The 12,711-nt window shown below is 36.4% G+C and overlaps 1 protein-coding gene across 10 annotated transcripts in view; it reads left to right on the plus strand.

Moving 5' to 3' along the window:
• LOC120427680 (nuclear receptor coactivator 1) overlaps positions 1-12,711 on the plus strand; it is a 340,351-nt gene that overhangs the window by 114,077 nt on the left and 213,563 nt on the right. For 9 of the 10 annotated variants that reach the window (XM_052707553.1, XM_052707557.1, XM_052707555.1 and 6 more), the window contains one exon: positions 10,940-11,061. In XM_052707553.1, coding sequence (XP_052563513.1) covers positions 11,033-11,061 — 29 coding nt within the window. In that variant the 5' untranslated portion in view covers positions 10,940-11,032. Of the gene's footprint in view, positions 1-10,939; positions 11,062-12,711 lie in introns of those variants that run through there. The other variant, XM_052707554.1, reaches the window with a different exon arrangement.

Raw genomic sequence — 12,711 nt, forward strand, 5'->3', positions numbered from 1 at the left:
CGGCGTTGAACTCAACATTTAAAAGACGGCGAGATAGCCGAGACGGTTGGGGCGCAGACTTTGTATTCTGGATATGACTCTCACCAGATTGTTGTTATTTTTGGGATGTGCAAAATTTATTTATTTTTCTTTTGTACATGTTTTTTGTGTACACGTTTTCTCATGCAATATTACATGCTTTTGCTCACAAAGGTGATGTGCATGCTTTTGCATGCGATTTTACCATCGGATTTTTTTGCTGTGAATGTCTCTTAGACAATTTTATAGCAAAAATCTTCAAAAAAAATATTTTTAGAAATGGTCACTCATGGTCACTATTTTTAAAAATCGAAAAACTGCAAATATTTCACTAAAATCAAACTTTTGATGGCTATATCTTGAAAACAGAACCCTTTATCAAACAATCTGTAGAGTACTTTTCGATTGCAAATTCAATTTTATATTGAAAAATTACATCAAATTAGTTTTTGCATGTAATTTCGATTTTTTCCAAAAATCACAAATTTTTCAAAAATTCATAATTCTGCGGCAGATTTTTGAGCAAGTTTCTCTATGGCTCAAATGATGCGGGGGTTTTTCCCCTAAAACATATCAAAAAATCTCGAAAATAAAAAAAATACATATTTTGGGAAATTGAGTTTTTGTGAAAAAAAAGTTGATTAAAAAATCTGCATTTTTTTTTTCTCAATAATCCTCAAAATACCTACAACTTTGCCGAAGATACCAAATTGATCAGAAAAATCACTCAAAAGTTTCAGCTGTTTGAATATTCACGTACCATTTTTGTATGGATAGCAGCCAAAATTGTATCAAGACTTGTATGGGTGAACCAATGACCCAAAATAGCTTATTTGGTCATAGGGAAGGCCCCCACAAAGTTTGAGTCAAATCAAAAAATAAAAATAAAACCCATTTCTGGTTTTGGTACAGAATTGCTCAACATTGTTTTTTTTTTTTGCAAACCAAGTTTAAGTGACAAAAAGTTAAATAAAAAATCACCAAAATTTTGTTTAACTTGTATCATTTTTTAGTATAATCCTTTTCCATACCTACAACTTTGCCGAAAACACCAAATCGATTAAAAAATTCGTTCTAAAGATAAAGATAATTGAATTTTCATGCATCATTTGTGTATGGACAGCTGCCAAATTTGTTTGGAAAATTATATAGACAAACTTATGATGCAAAATGGCTTCTTTGGGCATTCCAAAAACACCATAAAAGTTTCAGCAGGATGAAAAAAAATAAAAAAATAAATTTAAAAAAAAGATCGATTTCGTAGAGAACTGCTCAATGTGAAAATGTGAAAAACAAGTGATAAATTGAAAAAATGTCTGTGAAAACGTGAAAAAATTAGATAGGAAAAATGTTATTATATTAGGTGGTAAATTGGGCCAAATACTACCAAAAACAAGCATAAACTTAACAAGATAAATTCAAATTAAAAAACTAAAAATAAAACAAGAAAACATAAAACAAGAGAAGTAAAGTTTTTAGTTGAACAAAAGTTGCTCTAAATGACCTCATGAACACGGGAAAAATATTTTTTAAAGGAAACCTCGGGCAGTAGAGGGTTAATGAAAAGAGAGTGACCAAGCGCAGGCACTCTCCAAATCTCTCTATTTTGCGTCTTCCAACCGTACGACACTAACCGTCACAGATCCACCGTTTGGGTGTAGCAATCGAGATCGGTCGCATCAGACGGCAGATCGGTCAGGCAGGAATTAGAATTTAGAGGATGCTCCAGACTGTGCGCGCGTTGTGGCGGTGAACTTTTCACGGACACACATGAAGATCATCGGTTTGATGAACACATGCCGGCTGTTCGGCGCTCGCGCAAACTTGAGATGGTGTGCCGGCTAGGGTTACCAACCTTTCCAGGAGAATATCGAGCAGGGAGGAGGAACTTTTATTTCTTATTTTGAACGCGCGATTCTCAATCATCTCTTCCCAATCTGATGACGATGATGGTGGTGGTGATGGCGGATTTTGCATCTAGAGTTTGATTGTGGGACGAGCAAGATATCTTGGAAGGAGCGATTCTCCCGTCGGTGGGTTGGGACGATGAGACGAAAACTATGAATAGGAGGGTTGGACCGAAGACGGTTTTATTTTTTGCTGCAGTAGTCGTCGGTTCATGCAATTTGATCGGAGAGAAGGCGTGATGCTGAATATGAAATGAAGTAGGATGGAAGGATGGTTGAATTTGAGTCTATTTGATGAAATGTTTTGATTTGTTTTTTTTTTTTTTTGTAAATAGTGGATGGAAATAGAATGAATTTTTATTAAAGATCACTAAGTAAAATATGATATCACAAAAGCACAAAAACAACGAATCTCATGATAACTTCCCCAAATGGTTCATTTAACTTTCGTTAAGTTCATTCCATGTATCCAAGTTTCTTGGGAAGCTACCAAAAATCTTGCAATTTAAAGCTGACCATCATCATCACCGTAACAGCATCATCAGCCAAACAAAAGAACAAATCAAACACAAAACAGACAACACATGTTCAACATGGCGACTGCTGTTGAGGTACTCTGCACGACGAAACCTCGCAGCTCCGAGAGTCGATCCAAGCATTATTAAACCCATCATCCAAAAAGTGTTCTGCGCGTCCGTGTCTGGTTGGCTCAGCTCGAAACTCCAGAACAGACGAGAGAGACGAGCCAATTCTACGCCGAAAAATACACGCAGACAACCTCGCCGAGGAGGAAGCGAAACGGAATCATTAAAATTAGTGGTAATCTTAAGAAGCGAAACTGCTGTTCAACCAACAACTCTGATGGACGCGCAACAACTGCTGTTTGGGCGAAACCGCAACGCAAAGCGGAGAACTTGAGCGCGAAGAACCAGGCAAGATTTGGCCAACAACCGGCTGGGGAAGCTGGGAGTCGTAGAGCAAGTGCCTTCCCCGGGGTTTCATGCAAACGAAACCGGTCTTTTTCTAGCGGTTTTCAGAGTGGAATTGCATGTGTGAGCATTTAGAGTTGGTGTGGTGGTGTTATTTGGCAATCGGGCTTGCGGATAAGGTAGAGGATTTCCGGACCGTCCCCCCACCTCGTGAGGACGAATCTCATGGGAAGGAGAGCAGAACGAGGGAACTTCCACGTGATTGTAACCGGTTTGTGTGGTCTTTTTGTTTGGCTTGATGATTAATTGCTGCGGGAAGAACAGTTTACTATGAGGGGTTGAGAGCTTTGCAAGGTTTAGTACAGAACGTCACTTTGTCCAGCTTTCGAAGCATGGTCACTTGAACTCTCACAATTAAAAAATTAAAAGTTTCCCAAATTCTTCAATTCGTTTTGAAAACGCTTTTTATGCATTAGTTTTGAAAAATCATAAAGTTTGACATGCAATTTGTCCTTTTTACTGGACCAAAGTGGGCAATTCTTCCCCCGGGGCACCTGGAACCGTTGTTTGTTTTACTAATTAGACACTAGTAGTAGTAGGCTACTCTGTTGAAATCATGACGTTTGAAATACAACATGCCAAAATTACTGGACATCCTGGTCAATCTTACACCGGGGTCCCGGAACATGGTTCCTGTGGCCAATTCTGTACTGGGGGATCTTTAATCGTCTTTAAGAGTGACATTTTTGGTTAATGTTTGGCAACAGGGGATTGTTTTTAAACCGTCGGAATAAAAGTTTCGGTAAAAATCCGGCTATATCTCGGTTCCACAGAATTTTAAAATTTAAGTGACTTGTTGGGCTTAGAATCCCGGACACTGCTAGATGCTGATTTTAAATCATACACTTTTGCTTCGAATTCCGAACTCTCGATTTTTCTTATGAATCGCACAAATTTGGACGGACATTTTAGTTAATTGCATTCTTGAAGTCTCAAATCAACATTTGCTAGAATTTAAGGAAATCAGAACCATAAATTTCTGTTTAGCTTTCCCGGTGCTTAGGACGCCTATGAAATTTTTCAGTGAAATTTTTCAAATTTTTGGTAAACTCATATTTTTATTTTATTTAATTGTTTTGGTCAGTCTACAGCGTCCAAACAAATTTGATACACAATTTAATGTTATAAATAATTCATCAAGTAACACAATTTTGACAATTATTTTGCAAACATACAGTATGTAAAAAAAGTATTTACACCCCTTGGGCACTATGCACATATTGTGATGAAACATCTAAACAATTTAATGTTGACAGAAACCTAGTACTACGTTTTGTTCAGAAACTCATGCCAGACATTTTGCTACAAAAAGCTCATGAAAAGATGATTTCTATAAAAAGTTATATAACAAATAACTATTACGAAAATAAAAAAGGTGCAAAAAAAGTTTGTACACCTTTCGAAAAATTAACATAAATAATGTTATTTGTTGACAAATCACCATAAATCCAGTCTCCCAACTCCAAATAGGCATCCTTGACTGATTAAAAAAATAATTTGGATTGAATATAAAGTTTACTAACTACTTAGTATAAAAGTTTATATAACTCTGGAAATTCTATATAAAACTTATCTAAACTTAATTTTGCAAACTTTTAATTCAACTAAATGTCAATATATTACCATAGAATTGCTTAATAAACATTTTGGAGTGGGAATAACACCGTTTCGGGGGTATTAGTATCGATAGAATAGATTTTTCGTTGGAATTTCGTACCAACCCGGAATTACGTCGTCGGAAAATCCGCCGGCATCTGAACCGGTGCACAATTCACAAGTCAACCTATGTGTCATCAGAAAGAACATAAAATTTCCGATCTTTTGATACCCATACATCCAGGTTTTCTATAAAACCCACGTTTTTAAATACCTAAGCAAAAACGTTGTTATGGTTTTGTTTGAGCAACCTACCAAAAATGTATGGAATTTCGTAATTTTTGTTCTCGTGGATCAAACTTACTTTTTGCCCAGGTATTTAAAAACGTAGGTTTTAAAGAAAACCTAGATGTTTGGGTATCAAAAGATCGGAAATTTTATGCCCTTTCCGATTCCACATAGGTTGACTTGTAAATCGTGGACCGGTTCGGATGCCGGCGGATTTTCCTACGACGTAATTCCGGGTTGGTACGAAATTCCAGCGAAAAATCTATTCTAGCGATACAAAGACCCCCAAAACGGTGTTATACCCACTCCAAATTGTTTATTTAGCAATTCTATGGTAATATATTGACATTTAGTTGAATTAAAAGTTTGCAAAATTAAGTTTAGATAAGTTTTATATAGAATTTCCAGAGTTATATAAACTTTTATACTAAGTAGTTAGTAAACTTTATATTCAATCCAAATTATTTTTTTAATCAGTCAAGGATGCCTATTTGGAGTTGGGAGACTGGATTTATGGTGATTTGTCAACAAATAACATTATTTATTTTAATTTTTCGAAAGGTGTACAAACTTTTTTTGCACCTTTTTTTATTTTCGTAATAGTATTTGTTATATAACTTTTTATAGAAAACATCTTTTCATGAGCTTTTTGTAGCAAAATGTCTGGCATGAGTTTCTGAACAAAACGTAGTACTAGGTTTCTGTCAACATTAAATTGTTTAGATGTTTCATCACAATATGTGCATAGTGCCCAAGGGTGTAAATACTTTTTTTACATACTGTATACCCAAATAACTGATAACACAAGATGAGGTGTCCGGGTTCCGAAGCGTCTGGGAATACGAATCATGACGTTAGTTCCCAGTGCAGAATGAGGTTTTGAGTCGACAAAGGCTAAAATTGAGTATTTTTTTACTACCGTCAGTGGGGGTGACATTGGGTCTGAGGGTGAGATTGGGTCAAAGTGATTTTTAAAAGGATTGTGTAGGGGACATCTTAAGATGACTTCGCTGGATAAATCTCGTTCCTAGAACAAATCCTGTTATTTTTTGCAGCTATCTAAAGTTGAGGTAAGTTTTTTGGCCAAAAATGACCTCTCGAAAAATCATTTTTCTAATATTTTTGTTAGAATTGCTCGAAAACTAACCAAATGTTTGAAAATATCTACTTCAAACATTGTAGCGTGTCAATACGATTCCCTCAAACAAGAAATACTGTTGGATGACTTGTTTTACCATATCGTTGTATTTGAGCATCATTTACGTTTCATTTGACCCAATGTCACCCTCTCTAAGGGGTGAGATTGAGTCTATTTTCAATTTATTAGCATATAAGGTTCTTCAAAATCTACAATATTTTGGGAAAATGTTAGTAAACTATCTAAGAACAAATCTACGTTGAAAGATTTTCGATGTTATTTAAATAGTTTTGATTATTAAAAAAATACGAGAGGTGTATCGTTTTTTTACCCATAGTCACCCCTACTGACGGTCCCAAATGAACTTATCTCTGTATTTTGTTATTTGGATGAAACTTTGTCCATGCTTTCCCTAATCCAATAGAAGCCATTTGATTTTTATACAAGTGCAATTTTGTGGACTGGGCATGCGAATAAATGCAAGAAATTTTAGTAAAGACTTTTCAGAATAAATACACGGAAAAAAACATTTTTTTGTTTTTTATTTTATCGTTAATAGATTCTCAAAAACATAAATAATAAAAAAATGTTTTTTATTTGTGAACAAATTTTCAAAATTTTACAATTCATTCTAAGATGCAAAATCAAATTTGAAGTTTAAAATGACTTTTGACTTTGAATATTTGTACTGTTTTATTTGGCCGAAGCTTCCTATGCAAAAAATTTAACAAATCCATAAATATGTCAATACAAATCATGGTACATAAATATTTAAAATCTAAATTACGAGAACAACATTTAATTTCTTTGGCAAAATTGTAAGTATTGACAAAGACTAAAAACTATGTACATGGAAAAAAATGCCGATTTTGAAATCAACTTTTGTTTTTACAAAAAAATCTATTTCGCAAAATCCGAATTTTTATTTTTGAAATTTGTTGATATATTTTACGGAAAACAACCGCAACTTTTGAGCCATTGATAAATATGGAAAAAAATGGCGCTGAGTCAAGATTTTTTGAAAAATCATGTTTTCTAGAAAAATAACAATTTTATTCAATTTTTTTTACTTTAATTTTTGATGTGAAATTAAATTTGCAATCGAAAAGTAGTCATATTTTTTATTCAGTTATTTTCTATTGTGTTTATGTTGAAGTTATCTTTGCGCATTTTTTTCGAATGAAAATGTTTTTTTCACTAAATTGATCACAATAACAGAAATTTGAATAACTACCTGACAGAAAACAAGTTAAATCAGGTCGAACAAGTGTAGATATTGCATCTTGAAGTCAAAAATAAGTGAAGCAATGCACAGTGGTCCGAAGGCGAAATTGAGCGTGAAAAAATTGATAGAGGCCACACGTTAAGATTTAGAGCTTTGGTGTCTTCGGGACAAATGAGCAGGGTCAATAGGGACATCTTTTGGTATGGTGGACATTAGGGTGGACCAAATTTTAGGGTGGTTCAGAGTTTTTGTTTTTGTGGGATGACGAGCTAGCGCTTCGCTGTTTTGAGAAAAATTGTAGGGTGCACTATTTTGAGCAACTTTGTTGAAGAGCGCAAAGCTTCAAACGGGAAGTTTTTAGAGCCATTTTTGTGATTTAGGTCAAGGTGTTTATGAAAAAAGAGTTTTTTTTTTAATTTATCAACTTAGGCTTATGTCGTAGCTAGATGATGTCTTTTAGACATTTGTAGAGCTTATGAAACACACACATAGATGTTCCAACAGAGCGCAAATCGGACCTTTTAAACGAAAATATAGCCAAAATACGACAAACAAGAAGCCATTTTGAAATGTGAATAACTACAAAAGGTAATGGAGTTTGACCTCGCCCTTGGAAGCATCTGAAAGTACACATTCTAGATTAAATTTGCAGAAAATATCTTGGAGGTCTTTTTTGTTTAATTCATTTAAGGCTGGTACAAATTTAATTTATAGTTTTTGTCTCCCCCCTGCAAAATTGACTCGAAATACAGGGGACAATTTTTTTTTTTCGAAAAACTTCAATATTTCAATGAAAATTTAAGTGCAATCAGTTGAAATCAATTTAAAATGCTTTCCCGTGCGTTTAGGATCTTTTCTGGAGTTTTTTTAAAGGTTCAATAAACCAAATTTCCAGTTTTTGCTTTTTGGGTGTTTTGAAACCGCCTTGAGTCAGGGTTATTAAAAAACACTAAAAAAGCACTTGGTTTATTGGACCTTTTAAAAATAATCTCCAGATTTTTAGCATGTTTGGGTTCATTTTTTGTAGACACTATTTTTTAAAGAAAGTGTCAGATATTAATCCAATGTCTTCTTTTGAAAATTTCCCCCTAAAATAGTTGAATTTTCCCCAACTAGAATTCCAAAAAGTTTATAATTCTATCAAAAATTATTTATTATTTTTAGATAGAAGTTAGTAAGGCACCATCCGTACAGGTGGATTGAATTTGTTTTTACAGAAAAGTCTCTAATCATTTCCTATAACCTTCTCGAAGACACCAATTTTATCATAACATTCCTTCTCAAGATACGAAACGAAACTATTGGCACTACGCCCCCCGGGGCATGGCCTTCCTCTAACGTGGGATTTCTGCTCCAGCGCCTCTGACGAGACAGGAGAAACCGGGACCGACGTTTTACTTCACCATCCGATAGAAGCTCAGTGGATAAGGCGGGAATCGAATCCGCGTCTCATAGCATCATCGGGATCGGCAGCCGAAGCCGCTACCCCTGCGCCACGAGACCCAGAATTTCGAATATTCACATGCTAATTTTTTATAACCAACCTGTCAAATTGTAAAGAGAAATATATTACAAAAATGGCTTCTTAAAATATTGGGAATGAATGATCAATGTTTCGTCGAAATAAAACAAAATACAAAACTTCAAATTTCAAAAAAATATTGAAGGTGACGACTTCCACCATTACCATGATTCTACCATATGATAAGAAAAGTAATCTAAACTCATTGTTACTTTTTGGTAACGATTTTCCTCTTCCTTGTAACGTAATGAAAATCATCATTGATCAATGAATGTCAATCTCGAAGTAAATGATTGCTTCACAATATTATGTAACTTTTGAGACACATTGGGTTAAGAACAAAATAGAAGTTTATGCAACAAGTTGCAAAAAGAGGATTTTTTCAGCACGAGTCGTACATTTATCCAACGAGGTTCACCGAGTTGGATAAATACGAAGAGTGCAGAAAAAATCAAGTTTTGCAACGAGTTCCATACAAATTTTTTTTTGCAATTCCAAAAAACACACACTGAGTGAAATTTTAAGTCCAATTTTCATGTATTTTGTCAATAAATCGTTTAAATCAAAAAAATGTTGAAAAGTGTTACTTTTCAAAACAAGTGCTGAAAAGTGTTGCTATTCGATTCTATTATTTTTGGTACAGAAAAGTAGGCTATTTCGTCGTTCAAAAATGACAGGAAAAGTGAGTAGTTTCACGACGAAATTGCAAAAACATCCAAAAATAACAGAATCGAATAGCAACACTTTTCAAAATAAATGCTGAAAAGTTCTACTTTTCAGCACTCAAATGGGTGCTGAAAAGATGAACTTTTCAGCACTTGTTTTGAAAAGTAACACTTTTCAACATTTTTTTTGATTTAAACGATTTATTGACAAAATACATGAAAATTTGGCATAAAATTTCACTCAGTGTGTGTTTTTTGGAATTGCAAAAAATGTTGTATGGAACTCGTTGCAAAACTTGTTTTTTTCAGCACTCTTCGTATTTATCCAACTCGGTGAACCTTGTTGGATAAATGTACGACTCGTGCTGAAAAAATCCTCTTTTTGCAACTTGTTGCATAAACTACTATTAGGGCCTTACTCAAGTGTCCATTCAGTCTGGCACTGGTGGCGCTCACTAGTACAAACACAAAGACAAAATATGCTACCGTAAGGTAGAAAAGTATGACCAGAAGGTGAATAGTAGAGTTTCAGCATAAACGAAAACAAAAATAAATGACAACACAATACAAGTGCATTTGTGCACCTTTCATAATTTTAAACACTGCAATTGTATAAAACTGCATGAATCAGCGTGGTTATTGTGGACTAAGTTATGCAACGCTTAAGTTACAACTGTTTTCCGGCTTTCAAATTAAAGTGGGCACTAAATCATGTTTTGCAAGTTTCAAGAAGGAACATAGTTTTAGTGGGTAAAATTTAGAGCTTAAATTAAACATTCAGTTCGAATCAAAGAAGGTTTAACATGATCCATCAAACTTGTAACAAGCCATCTTTTGACGAGTAATGTTTCCTCTTTTTCGACTTATCCAAGTGAGTATCACTTGCCGTACTCGCGAAGCTTGCGTCCCCAACTGTAGCTATGATTCAGAGAGGCCAGCACTGAGGAGGTTGCTGAAATCACCTGAAACCTTGTAGACAAGCCAGAAACAGAAAAAAGAACCCACGTTCTGACCAACTCAGCACTATCCACGGAGAGCGGCGCGGTAGTTAGCATATGTGCTGCCAGAAGACTGGTTCTTGTTTTGGATCTCCTTTTTTTTACGTCGTGTTTCATTTGCGGTGGATGGATGGATTTCTACCGGTAATAACTCAGAAGGTATAGAGCCAGCAAACAAGTACGAACGGTCAGCAATACGAGAAACGAACGGTCTTTTGCGAGTGTGTTTGTGTTTTTCTACCAGAACGTAACTCAACGTCGGTAGTGTGGTTTACTTGAAGGTTCTGAATGGGGGGGTTGTAAGCATTTGCATTTTTATTGGGATAATACGAGGGGGTATGCGCGACGCGCGGTATATTGTTATGTTGATTTGTCAACATGTTATGAGCGGCTCGGCGGACGGGAATGGGTAATTAAAAGGTCGCCGGGATATCGAATTACATTCGTTGACTCGTTGAGAAGCGTCTTTCTGAAAAGACAAGATTAGCTACTCACCACTAGATGTCGTACTATTATATCTCAACACTTGCGTGCAAGTTACAAGCTTATTGCATACAACTAACAAGGTCTTTTCCCGTTCTTCCCTTATCCAGGTGGCTGGCGTATCAGCGACCACGGAGCGATTAACGGCTCCCCCGGCGCCTCCCCAGGGCCACTCGCCCCTCCAGCTCTTAGATGAGCCCCACATGTCCATTGCTGCGGCCGAAAATGCAGGGTAAGTGTCACGATTCAAGCTGGGTAAACAGCTAGGGATTCCCATTAAACCGCAGAATCTTCAGCAACTTCGATTTGAGTGATCTCGAATTGCTATACAAACTCCCTTACAGTTGGGAAAGGTCATGGCTGACGTGCGTTAACGGCCTTCGCGGTCATTCGACGAACTCCATTAGTTCCACCATCGCTCGTCTTCAACGTTCTTCAAGCTCTCGCTCACTTAAATGAAGCGCGGATAATTGATATATTATTGCACTTTATTTTAATCAGTCTGCTGCGACGCAGCGCAGAGATTATTAGATTTATGGGGGGTCCATCCAGCAATGCAATCATCTCCAATTGAGTCGAGTCGGCGAGGCTGCGGCAGCGTGGCCAGATTGATTAAACGAACTGCTGAATGAATCGGACAGAAGTTGCAGCAACAACAACAACAGTGGGTTTGTGTGTGTTGTTGCGAATTTGTGATGCAAATCAAATTGAAGCATGCATTTGTTATTAGCGAAATTACCCCCGAGGACCGGTTACTGGAATGGATGCGCCACAGTGCGGTGGTCAGTGCCAGTCAGTGAGATTTGACAGTGCTGCCGGTTTGTCTGAAAAAAGTTTTCAAGGAAAAAACTTCCCGGTCGCTACACGGTTTATAACAGAAATATACACAGAAAAAAAGTTGAATTTTGGAATGTTGAAAATTTGGTAGGTTGAATATTACCTCTTTATTTGTGTAATATTACATAACAAATGTGTAAAAATGTGAACCTGATGAATATTCATCAAAAACTGATGAAAATTCATCATTTTCTGGGGTAAAATTAATCATGTTTTTTGCCACAAAATCTGTCACCATTTCCTGATGAATATTACCATCATTTTTTTTTCTGTGTAAGTCAAATCTCGAAATTAGGCTTTTTAGGCATTTCGTTCAAATTTGTACAAAATAAGATGAATGCTGAACATTGTCACTGTAAACCGGCCGGCATTTTCCAGCGACATTTGTTTGAAATTTACCAGACATTGTCTGGACAGCTTCGAGACACCCTTCACGTGGCGTGTGTACATCGTGCCACATTGTTGTTTGGGGAACACAATCATCAACTTTGACACATGACACCGACTGACGACACTTTATGGCGCTGCGATGGGTGGGGATGATGATGACATTCATTTCGCACTCAGTTGTTGCAGGTTTGGCACTGTGAAAAAATCTTATTTATGTTAAATTTGATTTCAACTCATTTATCTTATGAAATTCAAATCAAAGACAGTTGACATTAGACTTGACGTGTCAACTTTTTTCAGTGCATCCTCGTAAAAAAGGTTGCAGTCTGGCAACAGTCTCGCGTCAAAGTCTGATGACCGTCGTCGTCATCCCACCACCATATGTGCACATTGACATCATCATCGTCGTTGACGTTGGGTTGGTCTCCAAAATGTACCCTCCCACCCTCTTAACCACCTCCCCCCTTCTTTGAGGTGGGTTATGGGATGCAGCAGTGAAACCATTGAATGCAGCAGAACCTGCCAGACCCACCCATCGGCAGTGGGAACAGAGAATGATAATTGAGTTGAGGCAGGTCATCGTCAAAATAAATTGATTTGTTGGCATTTATTGTTAGCAAATATATGTGTGTGTAGTGTTGTGGGGGGACGAGTC

The sequence above is a fragment of the Culex pipiens genome, chromosome 2 (assembly GCF_016801865.2).
Source record: "Culex pipiens pallens isolate TS chromosome 2, TS_CPP_V2, whole genome shotgun sequence".
Taxonomy (NCBI): domain Eukaryota; kingdom Metazoa; phylum Arthropoda; class Insecta; order Diptera; family Culicidae; genus Culex; species Culex pipiens.